Here is a 19,543-nt window from a genome sequence, read left to right on the forward strand (position 1 = left end):
CAAAAAAAAGTCAGAATTGTCAGATAAAAAGTCGGAATGACCTTTTTTATGTTTTGTTCAGTGGCGGAAACAAGCTTCCACAGTATCACGTCCTGTCATATTGCACAATTGCATGTATGAACTTCCAGTGGAATGTGATGAAACGGCGAAACATGACATATTTCCACCTACTGGAGCAGTAGAGCATTCCAAAGGAAATCGATGGATCGCTACAACCTACGAGAAGCCGACGGCAGGGGTTTTAGAGGAAGCAAAGGCCATTCAGTTTTCCCAGGAAGAGTTTGCACATGGACGCGTAGCAGCTAGAACTAGGGTTATCAAGACATCTTTAACCCTTAAACTGAGAGAGAGACAAACACCAAATGAAGTCTGTTTCGGCTACATCGATGACAAAGTTCACAAAGGCAAGAATGAAGTCGAAGCGTGCCGGTGTTCTTCTGCTAGCTAAATCATTAGAAAAAGCAGAAAATGTAAACTGGATAAGCGTTATCGCCTTGTTTAAGAAATGTTTCGGTGGAAGTCACCGGAGAATCAGACCTACGCTAACAATAAAAGCTGTTATCGCTAATGTCTACATCTCTAAATGGCCTTTTTTTACTCTCGTTTGAGTTTAAAAGTAACATTTCAAGAAAATTAAAGTGTTTTAATTTTAAAATTAATACAATCTAAAATATTAAAATCACCTGAATTTAACTTTTTTGTGTTCAGCTAAAAATATACAGATAAAGTAATAAAAATTTTAATAAATAGCTGAATTTTCTCAATAAATAAATAAATAATTGTAAATAATAATTCTGCCTACCCAGATTAGGTCAAAAACTCACAGTCCAAAAACAGATTTCAACACATTTTTGTTTTTACATTTCATAGCATCATAACATTTGATTTACAGTAAAGGCATCAAAATCTAGTTTTAATCTAAACTGGGCAAGTCAAAAGAGAATAAACCTCTCTAAATGAATAAATAAAGCAAACATGTCGTAGTCGCCTCCACCTGCACCCTGAGCGTGTCCTGCGTGTTTCCGTGGCGACTCAGGGTCAGAGGTCACAGGTGTGGTGGGGTCACATCAGGACGTTGTTGCGGGTGTCGGGGAGCCGCAGACCCACCAGGCCTCCGGCGACCAGCACAGACGACGCCAGCAGGATCGGGATGGATTTCGTGATTCCCACCAACGACCCAAATATTACATTCCCCAAGACTGCGGCCAGCTTACACATGGCATTACAAAAGCCAAAGCCAGTCCCTCTGCAGGAGACACACACAACCAGTGTTAGCAGTATTAACAGCCCTAGCAGTCTTCCAGGAACGTTGTATTAAGCTTTGACATCTAAAGGACAGAAGCTGATCATTTCAGCTACAGCCAAACTACACTTTAGACAAAGTTGTTAGCTACAAACTACACTGAGGCTATTTATGGGGCATGTTATTTTAAATAATATACTTATCAGACTAGACCTTTCCCTTAAGCAGAGCAGTGTTTATTTTGCACAAAAATTAGGATATTATTACATTACATTACGTTTTGTAGGATATGTTATTGGGATGACAGCATCAAATATAATAATAAACATTTATATTAAACACAACTAAAAAAAACGGTAAAATAAACTATAAAAATAAACAATATAAATAATAAATAAGTATAAATCGTATTAATTATTCAATTAAATAAATATAAAAAATTATATATTTAACTCAACTGAAAATTAAACTATAAAAATAAGAAAGTATAAATCATATAAATTATCAAATTAAGTCAATATAATAAACTATATTGTTTTTTTATATGATTCTAATATATGTAATTACATCAAAAACAGCGGTTTCTATGTAGCATAGGGAGATCTAGGAACAGCAGAATATTTGCATTAAAATATTTTTAGCTATTTTTTAAAAGCTAATAACTTTCATTACTTTTAATTTTAGTTGATTTTGTTATGTGCTTTTGTCCTTTGTGTTTTTTTACATTATTACTTTTTTTATTTGTTTAATGATTTTTTTATTTACTTTTTAAAGTTTATTTTCCAGTAATCTTTCATGTGCATTGAGTAAAGTTGATACGAGTCAAGTGAAAGCATCTTGTGAACTGTGTTTATTAGTGATCGCATGTATTTGTGTGTCCATGTACCTCCTGTTGGTGGGATACAGTTCGGCCGTCACCACGTCCAGTGAGTTCCAGGCCGATATACTGAGTCCGTTATAAAGGCAGAGCATCGCTATCATCATGGACTCACTGGTGCCGAACCACAGAAAGAAACAACTGATGCCGGACAACACCATCGAGCCGCCTGAACACAAAAAACACAGTCAACAATATGATATCAGACGAGTTTATTTCATTTAGTATTTGGTGAATCTGGTGAAGTGACTGACCTAACATGCTCAGACGGCCCACTTTATCCATGAGGAGGGCGGAGACTATGTTGCCTGGCAACACGGCTAGTGTTCCAAGGAAGTTGATGAAATACACCCAGTACGCGCTGTAGTCGTCATCAAACGTCATCTGACAGCCGGTCTTGTTGTGCGCAAACGTGGAGTTGATCACAGAGGAACCGATGAATTTCGAGTCATCAATATCTGAACGAGACAGACGAGAGACGATGAGTTGCATGACAGATGCTCAATTTACAAATCCATTCAAACATTTTTATTTCCTTAAAAAATTATTTCAAACCTACAGAAATAACAACGTGCTGCACAAGAAATAGATAGACAGACAGATAAACAGACATTTATAATGATAGACAGAACGACAGAGACAGACAGACGTTTAGAATGATAGAATGAAAGACAGACAGACGATAGACAGATAGATAGATAGACATACAGACATTTAGAATGACAGACAGAACAACAGAGAGACAGACAGACGTTTAGAATGATAGAACAACAAACAGACAGATAAACAGACATTTATAATGATAGACAAAACAACAGAGACAAGACAGACGTTTAGAATGTTAGAATGACAGACAGACAGACAGACGACAGACAGACAGACAGACATTTAGAATGATAGAACAACAGATAGACAGACAGACAGACAGACATTTAAAATGATAGACAGAACAACAGAGAGACAGACAAACGTTTAGAAAGATAGAACAGACAGACATTTAGAATGATAGACAGAACAACAGAGAGCCAGACAGACGTTTAGAATGATAGACAGAACAACAGAGAGACAGACAGACGTTTAGAATGATAGAACAGACAGACATTTAGAATGATAGACAGAACAACAGAGAGCCAGACAGACGTTTAGAATGATAGACAGAACAACAGAGAGACAGACAGACGTTTAGAATGATAGAACAGACAGACATTTAGAATGATAGACAGAACAACAGAGACAGACATATGTTTAGAATGATAGAATAACAGACAGACAATAGACAGATAGATAGACAGACAGACATTTAGAATGACAGACAGAACAACAGAGACAGACGTTTAGAATGATAGAATGACAGATGATAGACAGACAGACAGACAGACATTTAAAATGATAGACAGAACAACAGAGAGACAGACAAACGTTTAGAATGATAGAACAGACAGACATTTAGAATGATAGACAGAACAACATAGACAGACATATGTTTAGAATGATAGAATAACAGACAGACAATAGACAGATAGATAGACAGACAGACAGACAGACATTTAGAATGATAGACAGAACAACAGAGACACACGTTTAGAATGATAGAGTGACAGATGATAGACAGATAGACAGACAGACAGACATTTACAATGATAGACAGAACAACAGAGACAGACATATGTTTAGAATGATAGAATAACAGACAGACAATAGACAAATAGATAGACAGACAGACAGACAGACAGACAGACAGACATTTAGAATGATAGACAGAACAACAGAGACAGACATTTAGAATGATAGAATGACAGATTATAGACAGATAGACAGACAGACAGACAGACATTTAAAATGATAGACAGAACAACAGAGAGACAGACAGACGTTTAGAATGATAGAACAGACAGACATTTAGAATGATAGACAGAACAACAGAGACAGACATATGTTTAGAACGATAGAACAACAGACAGACAGACATTTGCTGTACTGCCCCCCTCTGGTCACAGTTTGAACTACATTGAACTCTTTCACACAGGAGGGTCTTTAGGGAGTTTAACCTCTGAAAACCTATTAGTGAGTTTGAGCGTGTGCAGCAGATCTCCAGCTCTCTCACACTTTCACTCGGAACTCTTGTCCAGCTCATTTAATTTCTGTAGCAGCTCTGAAACGGCTTCATTAGAGACATGAACTCAATTTCCCATGAGGCCTCTGCTCTCTCTCCATGAGTTTGTGTTTATGTTTGTTCTGCTGAGTTGTGAAGTTTGTTGAAGTGTGTAAGGTGGCTTTTCCTGAGTCAGCCGGACCCCGAAATGACCCGACTGCTGTCTGCCCTCTCTCTCTCTCTCTCTCTCTCTCACACACACACACACACACACACACACTCACACTTATAAATCAACATCAACAGCCTCAAACAAGCTCCATAATTCAAACTCACAGCATTTAACTTTTACTAATATCAGAACATTCTCAAATAGAGATCCAAACCAAACCATAAAATTGTATTTAATTCGAAAAAATAATTCCTGTTTCTATGGTAACAGTATGTTTCAGTGGCTCTCTCTTCAGGATTATGGATAGTGAAGCCATTCACTGGGAATTTAACAATTAGATCAGCAAAAATGAGAAACTACACAGACTTCTACACATGCATAAGTGTGTCTTGCAATGTTTATACATGTCTATGACTAAAATGATTTGCTCCATATAGATAATGCATGTCACTGACTGAACCCTTGAGCTCCATAATGTTCTCATGCTTGAGGGATTCTGGGTAAAATCATTGTTCTGCTGTTATTGTGGCTATTTCAGGTCTTCTTCTTATAATCGGCGCCCTCGGCTTTTATCTTTCATCCTGTTTTTCATCTAATGCATCTGCTTGTCTTTTTGCCTTCAAATGCATATAAATTAGAATCAATTTCGACTTCAAAGTCTGTGGTTTCTCGTCGCTGGTGAGCTGCAGTTAGATATTTAAACATCAAACATCTCGCTGTGAGTCAGTGAAGCTCTCGCTCACATCACTGATACCTACAGATCTCACACTGAGCCGACTACAACAAAGAGCCTTTTCCCTTCTTTTTTCTTTGCTTTACTCTTGCTAAAATGGAAGAATGGTAGAGTTTCATGCCCCAAATAATTAAGATCCCACTATGTCCACCGTGTCTAAATCACACTTTACAGACTCCCTATGGGCCAATCAGAGTGCACTGAGTTTCCATCAGCCAATTAACTTCTGCCCTCTCAAACACACAGACAGCCATTATGGAAGCTGAACAGGCCTGAACTTTCAGTGAAACACACTGTTAGTGAGATCAGCAGTGGATGGCCAAAGACCGGGGAAAATATATATTTTATTATCCAATAACTACACGTGGAAAGCAACATTTCATTTAAAAAATTTTTTTTTATTCATTTAATTCAAATTTTAAAATTATATATGTACACATCAACATTATCTCATATTTTCATGTATTTTACTCAAATTAAAAATTACACACACACACACACACATATATATATATATTTAGAGAATATTGCAATTAATTTATTCTAATTAAAATTGGAATATATGTATATATATATATATATATATATATATATATATATATATATATATATATATATATATATAATTTTCTATTATTTAGACATTTTCCCAAATATAAATATTTTACATATTTATATATATGTTAAGAATATTTATTTTAGACTTATTTTAAATATTTATATCACATGTCATTGTTTAAATCAACTGACAGCCCTAAAAATGAGGTAAGTCGATTTCAACACACTCGTACCTGTATTATAGAAGAACGCTTCTATGATGGTGCAGTTCTTGAAGAAAGAACCGATGGAGCTGATGTCCTCAAAGTAACAGCTCTGAAAGGTGGAGTCGATGAAAGTCACAGACTTAAACTTCATGCCAATGAACCTGAAATAAAGGACAGGACTGGTCAGGACACAACTAACCAGCTCAATGAACAGCGTTCAACCACATCAAACATTAAAATAGTTATGAGAAAGAATCAAGATCAGCCCAATCTGACATTTGCCACAAATAAGAAAATAATCAGCAACAAAAATCTAATCTCTTTTACATCTCAATAGCTTCTGGTAATTAACAATTGGATTAAATGGAGGTCAACTGGAGATGTTTGCTGAAGTCTCCAGCTTCTCAGATGTTTCTCCATCCAGTTGTTTCCATAATCTAGTGAGTTCTGTCATTGTGATTCATTTGTGTGTGTGTGTGTGTGTGTGTGGAGTCTGATCTCATCTGCTCATAAATGAGCATCACAGGAGCTGAGTGCTACAACAACACGATAAGAGCTTCATCTCCAGGAGAGAGGGATGAGGGAAAGAGGAGGAGCGGACGGAGATCATAAACAAAAAGAAAGAGAAAGAATCAGAGTGAAGCAGAAAGAAAGAAAAGGAGGAGAGAAGAGATAAGGGCGTTTTAATTTCCTGGCCCTGCGTCTGGATGAGACATTACCTCAATGGCGGGATGTTATTTATAAGAGAGAGATCAGACCGCTGAGAACAATAACACACACACACACGCACACGCACACGCACGCACACACACACACACACACACACGCACACACAACGTAAACGTTATGACCAGCATTAACCGCAGCTGAAGATCAGCTCTGTTTCTGCAAACGCATGTTTAGTTTCGGGATTTTATTTCACACAAAGGAGCTGAAGTAGATAAGATGAGAACATGGAAAAGCCTCTCAGAGTTCACTGGCGTGTGCAATCTCACTTTTATATCCAGGGGAAACCCGACTCTTCTTGCTCTTTTGAAATAAGAGCTTGATTTCTAACATTCACAACCCAAAACCTCCCAGTGCCAGTTTCATTTACTAAAAAGAAACCCTAGGAAACCTCCACGATTATGACATTACAATCAGTAGCTCATTAACATATGACCACCCACATTTACAAATACACATTTACATTTTTCGCCATTAAATAAGAAAGAATGACAACTTTTTTTCCTCATCATTTTTGATATAAACTCGCAATTCTGAGAAGAAAAGTCTGAAATGATAGACATGCAATTGCGGGAAAATGTCGGAATTGTGAGATGAAAAGTCATGATTACCTTTTTTTATTTTTTATTATGTGGCTATAACAAATTCTTAAAAAAGAAAAAAAAAAAAAAGCAAGAACTGTGGGACTTAGACTTAGAATTCAAAGAAGAAAAAAAAAAAGAATCGCAACAATTCCAAAATGTAAACGCAGAATTCTAAAAACTGTCAGAATTGCGATGTGAGAAACAGTGAGAATGGCAAAATTTGATATAAACTAAGAATTGTGGAAAAAGTGATCATTGTGAGACAATCTCAATTCCAAGGAAAAAGTCAGAATTGCAAGAAGTAAATGCAGAATTATAAAACAAAAAATGTCAGAATTGTCAAATGTTTATAACTCACAAAAGGATCATGTTATCATAAAAGCACAGCAGAAAGACGGCCTGTTTATTTCTAAGGAGGAGTAGGACAATAGTAATCAAAAACTAAATTATGACTGTTTTTGATATGGAGATAATAAGAGGAATTCAAGATATAAAATGCAGAATATGATCTTTAATATGAGAACACAGACACACTGTCCCACACAGACTGACCTGTCGTTAATAAACACTCCGTTTTTATGGATCTGGTTCTCTAGGGTGAAATTAAAGGTGAAATCTTCGATTCTCTCGTTGTTGTGGATCTTCACGCGGGACGCGTACTCGTCCGCCTGCAGGTGCTTTATGACGTCAGGGAACCAGACAGACAGACCGTAGTACCTGCGTACAGGAAGTGACATCATCAGAGCGCTGACGGGTGGCGTCTGAGTGACTAACAGGGACTGAAGCTGGCTGAGGTGTGACACAGGTGGTGACACCAGCGCTTAGTTAATTAATTTCTGCTCCTCAGCGGTGGCCTTCAGTCTGACAGAGAGCAGCGATAGAGGCATCTGCTCACTCTTTAATTAGAGAGAGTGTGCGTGAATTTCTCTTTTATTTTGTATTGAAGTGTTTAGCTTGAGTTGGTCTAAGACAGAGTGAACACACAAGTTTATTAAGACTAAAAACAAAAGAGATGAGGGTGGAAATAAGACAAGAAATGAGAAATTGAATATAATACAAATAAAGTAATAAGCCACGTTTTACAGTGATTTTACTTAAGTTTAGGGGTGTTGTTAACCTGAAACCCCCTTAACCGTGGAAACCCCCTTAAAACTATTACAAATTGTTATTAATTGAAATAAAGCTGAAATAAAATATAAATATTACATAAAACATTTTAAAATGAGAAAGATTCTAATTCTAATAAAATTAGAATTAGAAATTTTCTGAAAATTTGAAATGTTGCCTTCACAACTAACTGAAATAAAATAAGTTTAAGGTGAAGCATTGCAATTACTACAACTAAAAACTACATAGAAATATTTAATGAATGCAAATTACAAATATACATTTTTTTTACTTATTTTATTTCAGCTAGTTTAACATTTCTCATTTTCATTTAATTTAACTTGATATACTAAAATAGATCAAAATGAATAAAAAATATATAGACATAAAAAAACTAATAAAAATGATACAAATACACCACATAATTACAAAAAATTCCAACTACAATTAAAATTCAAACTGAAAATTTTAAAATCTAATCTAATTCAAAATTGTAATAAATATTATTAGGGCTTTAGTGGGTTTATTCAAATCAGTATAAGCACACTAAGTATACACTAAGAATGAGTAATAATGATAATGACTATTAGCAAATATTTCTAATAAACAATTCTTCTGCCAGTTATATAGTTCATTAATCTAACTGTGGATTCTTTATCAAATTGGACTAATAATATCAATTTGAATTGAAATGTTTACTGGATATTTTACAGATTAAAACACAACTCATTCCAACTGGTTTTAGAGCTGGAACTATCGGTTTTAGACTAGACTTGACTAGACTACACTAGAATAGAATATGTCTCAGAAAAGCCAGGTCAGAGGAGTTTTAGTGTAATTTGATGAGTAAACCAGGCTTTAACACATGAGTGTGGATATAAGGCCTCCTGTAGAGCTCTGTCTCTGAGCCCGTCCATCCAGGCTTAAGCTCCAATAAATACAGTAATTAAACAGTGACTGGTCCCCCTCATGCAGCTCCACCCCTGGGCCTAGCCACTGCAAGACAGCCACTTAAAACACAGTGATTATAGGAACAACACTTCATTACAGTGCCAGAGAACAGCAGAGAGAGATTGAGAGGACGAAAAACATTGTCTACTGATTGGAACAAGGCCAAATAGAATAGAATAGAATAGAATAGAATAGAATAGGATGATATTGTACTCTAAATGGCATGCAAACAATGTGTGATCACTATAATCATGGCTCCGCAGGGTGATAATGTGTGTAACTACAGGGGTGATGAATCAGGGGTCGGTCCAGGCAATCAGATGCGGATATTAGAGCCAAGCAGTCTCACCCGAATGACAGCGAGAACCAAACCACGGCCAACTTCACAGTGTTGTCCTTGACGGGGTAATCCCAGCACTTCAGGAACGTGAGCCAGATCTGCACACACACACACATACAGAGTCAAACTAATGCATAAAGTGCTAATAAAACACCTGCGTATAATGGGATCTGATTTAATTTCATCACAGCATTAGAAAATGCAAAGGCAAAGATGAATCAGCAGAACATTTGGTGCGTCTGAGTCCCAGCTGAACCGTAGCGTGACTTATTCGTCTTAAACGAGGGGCCTTTATGCAAACGCTTTCACGTTTCAAGCTGCAAATCTTTTTTCTGTGCTCAATGTCAGCACTGAGATTTAACTCTAAGATGCAAATCTTTTTTTGTGGCCAAACAGTACAAGTTTAAAAACAATAAAATAAAAAAATATACATCTAAAAATATATTATATATATATATATATATATATATATATATATATATTATAATAAATAATTTTCCATTTTTTCTATTATGTATTGCATACACATAATGAGAATTTGAAGATATAAAAAGTTTTTTTAAGATATACTGTATGTGTGTGTATTTATATATACATAATAAATGTACACAATACACACACATATATTATGTAAACAAAAATGTTTATTTTGGATGCAAACTATTTTGGAACTTTTATTTTATTTTGATTACCATTCAAAAGTTTGGGGTCACAAAAGTTTGAGGATTTTTACATTGCTACAAAAATTCTATAATAATAATAAGAAGAAGAATTATAAAAACAACAACAGCAAGTTTTTGAGCAGCAAATCAGCATATCAGAATGATTTTTATTTTGATTACCATTCAAAAGTTTGGGGTCACAAAAGTTTGAGGATTTTTACATTGCTACAAAAATTCTATAATAATAAGAATAAGAATTATAAAAACAACAACAGCAAGATTTTGAGCAGCAAATCAGCATATCAGAATGATTTCTGAAGGATCGTGTGACACTGAAGACTGGAGTAATGATGCTGAAAATACAGCTTTGATCTCAGAAATAAATGACATTTTAACATATATTTACATAGAAAACAGTTATTTTTAAATTGTAATAATATTTCACTATATTACTGTTTTTACTGAAATTTTGATCACATAAACACAGCCTTGGTGAGCAGAAGAGACTCAAAAACATTTAAAAATCTTACTGACCTCAAACTTTCAAACAGTAATGTAAATTTCCTAAGATGTGAGGCGGATGTGTGGGATCTACAGGAGATCTGAGGGTTTGTTCACTCACGCCGCGCAGTTCGCTCTTGATCCTGAATAAGACTTTGGCCACGGGGTTTGCCGACTCCGACTGCATCTCCACCAGCTCATCCAGCTGCTTGGGGATCTTTATACGGTTCACCTGCAGGGGGAGACAGAGGGACGTCATGTTACCAGCACAGTTTGAGCCAGTGGGGTCAAGAGGTCAAGCTGGTTAGCTCTGGCTGACTGGTTAACCACTGCTGGTTGTGTGTGTGACTCACAGTAAAGACTTTCTCGGGCTCTCCACGCGCACGCATGTTTGTGTCATGAATCTGTTTGAGAACCATCCACGCCTCGTCATGCTTTCCCACCTGGAGACCAGAGAAAACACAAATAATGTCAAGTCAAGCTTATTTATACAGCACTTCTCACAATACACATTGTTTCAAAGCAGCTTTACAGAAAATCATAAACTTAATGTTTATAATATCTCAATATCTTTATATCTCAGTCACATTTATCAGATTAGAGCTTGATGATAATACAGTTACATTTTGCGATGATGTAAACAATCAACAATTTAAACCATATAAACAATTTGCCACCACAGGAATAAGTTACATTTTAAAATATATTCAAATAGACACCATTTATTTTAAATTGTAATAATATTTCACAACAAAAATGTATTTTTAAAACCCACAACGGAATTACCAAAACACTAACTAAAATTAATATAAAAATCTATATACAATGTAACTAAAATATAAAAATAATAAAAAAAATAATATATATATATAATAAAAAAATAATATAATAAATAATAATAGTAAAATAACACAATTTCACAATTTCACAAATTCACACACACACACACACACACACTCGTTACCTCCAGGTAGAAGCGTGGACTCTCTGGCATAAAGGTGAGCGCCACAACCGCAGAGACGCAGGGCAGCGCGCAGACGACCACAAACACACGCCAGCTGTGGAACTGATACGCTGAACCCATGCTGAAACTCCAGCCTACACACACACACACACACACACACACATTCACCAACACTGAAGACTGGAGTAATGATGCTGAAAATTCAGCTTTGCATCACAGCAATAAATTACATTTTACAATATATTCACATAGAAAACAGCTATTTTAAATTGTAATAACATTTCACAATATTACTGCTTTTACTGTATTTTTCATTAAATAAATGCAGGCTTGGTGAGCAAAAGAGACTTCTTTCAGAAACATTACAAATCTTAGTGACCCCAACCTGTTGAATGTTAGAACAGATAACTGCAAACATTTACCTACAGAAAACAGAATGTAAAAAAAAAAAAAAATCATAATTTGCTTTTGCCTAAAATCACATGCATATGATGTAAAACCTATTTTTGAGGAAAATGTAGATTTCTTATTGCCCCAAGTGAAAAATGTGCTTGTTCTGTGTTACACATGACATTCAACTTTAACCTGTTGCTTGAAATGTATTGAGACTAATAAATTATTTATGTACAATTTACAGGCATAAAACGAAATGGCATTACTGGTAAAATGATGGTATCATAATATTATGGTACTCTGATATACAGTTTGAATGATAATTCATAATTATGTACCATGGTATTTACATGATACTCGGAGATACTTCAATAAAATAAAATGGTGATACCATCAAAAATAACAATTACCATAGTAACATCCCCAAAACAAAAGTATTTCCATGGTACCATGTCCAAAATGCCATACCTTTTCATCGTATCATTGATATAATACTATAATTTGTAAAAAATATTTAAATTAAATTGTATTTTTAGTCCAATCTTTTGTAATTTTGTTGTGGTTTTGCCATTTGTATCATTAAAAAAAAAAGTCTATATTTTTTAAATTAAGTTTTACTTTATTTTGTTTTAGTTATTTTTGTACTTCATTTTAGATTAAATAAAAATGGGAAATGTTGCATTGGCAACTAGCTGAAATAAAATAAGGTTAAGGTTTTTTAATTCATTTGATTTCAGTTAATGTTCATTTTATTTCAAGTAATGAAATATCTTTATGGTTTAAATATCATTTTTAGTTTTACCCTGAACAGTACCATGGTGTTTTTTGGTTTTGTTTGTAACAAGCAAATGCGGTTCAGTACGCGAGTGGTTTCCACAAAAGCCTTTGAGAAGCCTCTGCGACTGAATTTCACAGTGAATAAGTTTGTTTGTGTGTGTGTGTGTGTGTGTGTGTGTGTGAAGAGGAGTCGATTAAGAATGCCTGCAGGAGTAATACTGCTGAAAAAACACACTTTCACTGAAAAATAATCATTAAAGTTGGTATCATTTTCCACATGGCTGCTGCTCTCTGACGCTGCGCAGAATGTCTAGCGGCACCATATGGTGTGTGTGTGTTTGATTCAGACACAGAGAAACAGCGAGCGATGGAGCCGAGCGCGATGCTTACAGGACAGCTGCAGGGGAACGCAGAGTACAAATGAAGATGCCTTAGAGGACAGAAAGGCCTTAGACCAGAAAAAATTATTTAAAGGAAGATTCTGTCCTCATTTACTCACTCTCATGTCACTTCAAACCTTTAGCAGAATGTTCACGCTGCTCTTTTCAGTGCAGTGACAGAGGATGAGGCTGTTGAGCTCCAGAAAGGACAGAAAAGCACTATAAAAGCAGCTGATATGATTTGTGCAACATATTAAGAGATTTCTGAAGATGACTTTCTCATGTGTGTCAAAAGTTTACTTTTCTCGAGTTTTGTTCAAAGAATATGCTGAAGAGCAAATGAGACACATGATGACAAAATATTCACTTTTGGATGAACATCCTTTAAATTCCCTCAATAAATGTTTTTTCTTTTCAATATTCAACATGTACCGTGTCAAATTCATGAATCGTGCTGTATGGAGAACCAAACCTGCAAAACAAAATGCATGCAAAATGAAACAATACAAAATGAAAAGAAACAAAAAATGAAACAAAAAAAAAAACAACCCAGCAAAATTTTCACAGTAGAAATAAATAAATGAAAAAAGTAAAATAATAATAATAATAAATTATATATATATATATATATATATACACACACATAAATGTAAAAACATGGAAATTAATATGCAAGAATTTAATGTAAGAATATGTATGAATATGTAAGAATAAAAAATTAATAAGTAGATATATATTTATATTAAAAAATTAACACACATACATGTAAACATATATATATATATATATTCAATTTTGTACTAATGATATGTGTACAGTATATGTATATATAATTACAAAAAAAATAAAGAATAATTAGTAATTTATATATATATATATATACACACACATAAATGTAAAAACATGGAAATTAATATGCAAGAATTTAATGTAAGAATATGTATGAATATGTAAGAATAAAAAATTAATAAGTAGATATATATTTATATTAAAAAATTAACACACATACATGTAAACATATATATATATATTCAATTTTGTACTAATGATATGTGTACAGTATATGTATATATAATTACAAAAAAATTAAAGAATAATTAGTAATTTGATATAAAAATTAATTGAGGACTAACTTTTGTGAAAACGGAAAGAAAATGTTTATTTCATTGAGTAATTATTTCTTTTTTGCAGGTTTTGTTCTCCACAGTGCCAGTCTAAATGAGCAGATGAAAGACTGCAGTTTAGCTGATGATGCACTATAGCCCTGTAGTCTTTGAGCACTGATGTCTTCTGGATTCTAATGCAATCACTCACTGTTGGCTGTAAGTGGCCGTCGGGGACACAGAAACTACACCACAGAGACGAGAGTTAATATTACATCCTTAAAGCTCTCATTTACTCTAACTCCATCTGTATGCTATCCATCCTAAACAACATACAAGATCACAAAAACAGTGTCCCAGTGAGAGCACACTGGAAACAATGAGTCAAAGCTGCCTTCAAGTGCACTTACGTCTCAAAGGCTGCTCTTCCAGAGCTCAGGAAAAATTACAGCATACTCAGATAAGTCTCCTTTAAATGTATCATGTTCATCTCAGACGTTTCTCCTAATATTCTGCAGGAAAAACACTCATTACAGGACTGCAGCACAGCACTGTGTGTGTGTGTCTGTGTGTGTGGAATAACCCTGTGGGTTTGTGTTTATCAGTCACCATAGAGAATCTCATTATATAGATTATGTGTGTAATGGAGTGACCAGAGAGACCAGAGAGTCTACAGACACACACCAGCAAAAGACACACACACACACACACACCAGCACAAGTTAACAGCTTCCATTTCAAACTAGTATAGATCAGCTATAGCGCTTAACAACTGAACACTGACTTATAATTGGTTTTAGCTGGTGACCAGGATGGTGACACTAGTTAAGCATCTTATCATCTTAACCAGCTAGAAGACCAGCATTGTCAGTCTAAAAACCAAACCTAACAATTTAAGGTGATCTAAACTGGTCTAAAAATATTATTTAACAAGGAAAATGTAAAAAAATATAAACTATATTATTATATTTTATATAAACATTATTTGATAATGCATTATCAGTTTTAATAAACATTAATGTAGAGGTTGTTTTGCAGCTAATTCCACACGCCTTTAGTTATAAAAAAAAATCAAATAATAATATAGTTTTTCAAACTATACAGAAAAAATACTGATATAAATATTTTAATATTTATTAAACATAAATATTATATATGTGCAATGTGAAAATATGAAATATATTTCTAATCTAACAATCTGATAATGCATTATCAGTTTAAACATAAATATAATTGAAAGAAAATAATAAATATAAAAATAAAATAGTTTGAGTAAGTTTTTCGTTTTCTCAATTTCCACAGAAGAAATACAGAAATAAATATCGACATATTAAAAATATTAAAACATAAATTAAAATATAAAAAATTTAAAATATAAATATTATACGTGAAAATATTAAATATGATTCTAATCTAACATAATCTGATAACGCATGATCAGTTTAAACAAATACAATTCAAATAAAGTAATCAAATCAAATCAAATTAAAAAAGAAATGAATGAACACATGGTTACACAAGGTTAGTTCACCCAAAAGTGAAAATTCTGTTATTAATTACTCACCTTCATGTCGCTCCAAACCCGCAAGACCTCCGTTCATCGTTAAGCTGGTTCAGGAACAATTATTATCTTAACCAGCAAAAGACTAGCATTGCCTGTCTAAAACCAAATTTAAGCTGGTCTAAGATGACGAAATTGTGAAAATATAAAATATATTTCTTTTCTAACTTAATCTGATAAAGTAAAGTTCATCAGTAATTCCCCACACTAGCTTATAGTTAGCATCTCAGCTCACGTACGCAAAAGCCAATTTTTATCAAATCAAGACGTCCTGACAGTGTTCACTTCTACTTGAGAACAAAAGTTGGAGGTGGTGTCTGAAATTTTAACTAACTTTGCGTTTGCCAAGTGCAGAACACACACACACACACACACACACACACTTAAGCAGTTTCACGGGCGCTAAAGTCCCACATGGTTACACAAGGTTAGTTCACCCAAAAGTGAAAATTCTGTTATTAATTACTCACCTTCATGTCGCTCCAAACCCGCAAGACCTCCGTTCATCGTTAAGCTGGTTCAGGAACAATTATTATCTTAACCAGCAAAAGACTAGCATTGCCTGTCTAAAACCAAATTTAAGCTGGTCTAAGATGACGAAATTGTGAAAATATAAAATATATTTCTTTTCTAACTTAATCTGATAAAGTAAAGTTCATCAGTAATTCCCCACACTAGCTTATAGTTAGCATCTCAGCTCACGTACGCAAAAGCCAATTTTTATCAAATCAAGACGTTCTGACAGTGTTCACTTCTACTTGAGAACAAAAGTTGGAGGTGGTGTCTGAAATTTTAACTAACTTTGCGTTTGCCAAGTGCAGAACACACACACACACACACACACACACACACTTAAGAAGTTTCACGGGCGCTAAAGTCCTTCACCTGCCTCTCGCCGTGCTCCTGCAGTGATGGAGTCATTGCGGCAGAACCATTTGGCCACACGCCGCTGCCTCCTGACCACAAAAAAACACTGCTAACACAAGAGACGCTAATCAATTGACCTCAATTACAGCACAGTATCTCGCAGAAGAGCAGCAGCGCTGTTATTTCTGCTCCTGTTTACACTCTCCCACTGAAAATCAGCCATCATCCGCTCATAATGAGATGATGAAGGACACAGAGGCTCCCGCAGGATCAGTTATGTGAAATCAGCACAAACATTTGTCTCATTCTGCACAAACTGCATCATGTTCGGTGTCGATGTGTAATATTATCTGCTAGCAGGATAGCAGAATCTCATGCGTTATTAAAATACATATTACTGAAAATTATTTACAGGAAGAAACCATCTAGAATCCACTCAGCAACCGCTGACCCCAAACTATATTATATTATTATAAAGATATTATAAATAATATAATAATATATTTGTGGATATAATGTAAATATTTTACAAAATGTAATAAAATATAATGTATTTACATTATTTATAATAATTATTAAAATGTACATTATTTATATATAATATATTCTTAACATTTTCTTTAAAAAGCTATATCATAAGTAATACAAAAATTTAATAATTTATATATATAGTTTTTTTAGATCAAGAAAACATACATATATATGTATACATATAAATACACTCACATTATTTATCTGTAAATGCGTGTGTTTACACGTTATATATATACACACACACACACACACAAACACAATTTTATTACATTTGATAATATATTTACATTATTTATATGTACACATACAGAAATATATATTTACATAAACATAAATATACATAAATATATGAAGAGTTTATTTGCTAAATCAGATAACTGTCAAAATGTAAATGTTCAAAAATCATATTTTTATTATATTATCGTGCTTTTATTGTGTTAGTTAGCTGTATTTGTTAAGTTATTTTTTACCTATTCAAAATATCAGTTTGATTAAGATTAATTGGAATGCACAATGAAAAAACATGATTTTTGCTAATTGTTAAAAACCAAGTTATCTGTTTTTGCAAATTAACTCTTCATATTTATATATATATTTTTTTCTTTATTCTTAATTATTTCTTGATCTAAAATAAGTATCAATAATGAACAAATTGAATGGAGTTCAGTGTCGATGTGTAATATTGTTGATGTGTGACACTGGTAGGATAACAGAATCTCATGCATTAATTAAATGTATGCTATTTAAAATTATTTACAGCACAATACCACTTAGCAACAATCATTTAGAAGCAAACACACACATTGCACCTTTGCATTAAAACACCACCAAAAAGCTCCAAAAATCTATTTTATATGTGCATTCTGCATGCACAAGTACAGTATATAATGATTTATTTATTCATAAATGCAAACTAAGCTATAGCCGCCGTGGTTTATGAATGTGAAATGATGTCAGTGTAAAGGAGTCTGACTGCTCAGTCATTGGGTGCTATGCGGAGCTGTCACTCACCGTAGTGTGGAATGATGGCCCAGGCCATGGCTGAGGCGTAGATCCCGCCCACCATCCAGAACATGCAGAGCCAGCTCAGGTGTTCCCCGCGCTTCTCACGGGACAGAACCTCCGCAAAGTACGAGAACACGATGGGAACCGCACCGCCAATCCTGCAAAGAAGTTATGACATATTATATTTGATATGAATTTTCAGCATCATTACTCCAGTCTTCAGTGTCACATGATCTTTCAGAAATCATTCTAATATGCTTGGTGCTCAAGAAACATTTATTACAAACATTTATTATCAATGTTGAAAACAGTTGTGCTGCACAATATTTTTGTGGAAACTGTGATACATTTGATTTTTCAGGATTCACAGATGAATAGAAAGTTCAAAAGAACTGCATTTATTTGAAGTAGAAATCTTTTGTAACATTATAAACGTCTTTTCAATTGATCAATGCATTCTTAATAAATGTATATTAATTTATTTTATTTTCTTTCTTTCCCTCTCTCTCTCTCTCTCTCTCCATCTCTTTCATTCTTTCTCTCTCTCTTTCTCCATCTCTTTCTTTCTTTCTTTCTTTCTCTCTCTCCATCTCTTTCTTTCAATTCAATTCAATTCAAATTGCTTTATTGGCATGACATACTTAAGTACATATTGCCAAAGCATTGTACATAGCAGAACAAAATACACATAATATACATCCATAAACAAACAAAACAAAAATACATGTAAAATACATCCATATATATTTATATAAACATTGATGGTACTGCTAATGCAGATGTGTTCACTCTTTAATTCTTAGTTTGTGGCATTTATAAATATAATGTGCTACCAAAGAGGAAGCAGGTCCTTCACCAAGTAATATTCTTAATTTGTGGTTTTCATGGAGCGACTGGAAGTCAGGAATGCTCTGCTGTATCAGAATCAGAATCAGAATCAGAATGAGTTTTATTGCCAGGTATGTTTACACATACGAGGAATTTGTTTTCGTGACAGAAGCTCCACAGTGTAACAGAATGACAGTGACAGAACAAAAAACACAGATAATAAAAATAAAAAATAGAACAAGTAGATAAGGAATAGAAACATATAATTGACAATTGTGTGTGCAGGTATATTACAAGGTATATATATATATATATATATTTTTTTTTTTGTACAGGTACTGTATATTATGTGCAAATTTGAGGTGTAGGCTGAGTATGA

At 34.0% G+C, this 19,543-nt stretch overlaps 1 protein-coding gene across 3 annotated transcripts in view; it reads right to left on the reverse strand.

The window, feature by feature from the left end:
- Positions 1 to 811: 811 nt before the first annotated feature.
- The window catches only part of LOC107585663 (synaptic vesicle glycoprotein 2C-like), an 86,334-nt gene continuing 67,602 nt past the window's right edge, over positions 812 to 19,543 (reverse strand). For all 3 annotated transcript variants that reach the window (XM_016272779.1, XM_016272778.1, XM_016272777.1), the window contains 10 exons: positions 18,343 to 18,494; positions 11,717 to 11,850; positions 11,106 to 11,195; positions 10,874 to 10,984; positions 9,599 to 9,687; positions 7,744 to 7,908; positions 5,909 to 6,042; positions 2,375 to 2,578; positions 2,130 to 2,289; positions 812 to 1,246 (listed from right to left, as the gene is read on the reverse strand). In XM_016272779.1, the coding sequence (XP_016128265.1) occupies positions 1,063 to 1,246; positions 2,130 to 2,289; positions 2,375 to 2,578; positions 5,909 to 6,042; positions 7,744 to 7,908; positions 9,599 to 9,687; positions 10,874 to 10,984; positions 11,106 to 11,195; positions 11,717 to 11,850; positions 18,343 to 18,494 (1,423 nt within the window). In that variant the 3' untranslated portion in view covers positions 812 to 1,062. The remainder of the gene's footprint in view (positions 1,247 to 2,129; positions 2,290 to 2,374; positions 2,579 to 5,908; positions 6,043 to 7,743; positions 7,909 to 9,598; positions 9,688 to 10,873; positions 10,985 to 11,105; positions 11,196 to 11,716; positions 11,851 to 18,342; positions 18,495 to 19,543) is intronic.

This window comes from Sinocyclocheilus grahami, unplaced genomic scaffold, assembly GCF_001515645.1.
Source record: "Sinocyclocheilus grahami isolate Dianchi unplaced genomic scaffold, SAMN03320097.WGS_v1.1 scaffold73.1, whole genome shotgun sequence".
NCBI lineage: Eukaryota > Metazoa > Chordata > Actinopteri > Cypriniformes > Cyprinidae > Sinocyclocheilus > Sinocyclocheilus grahami.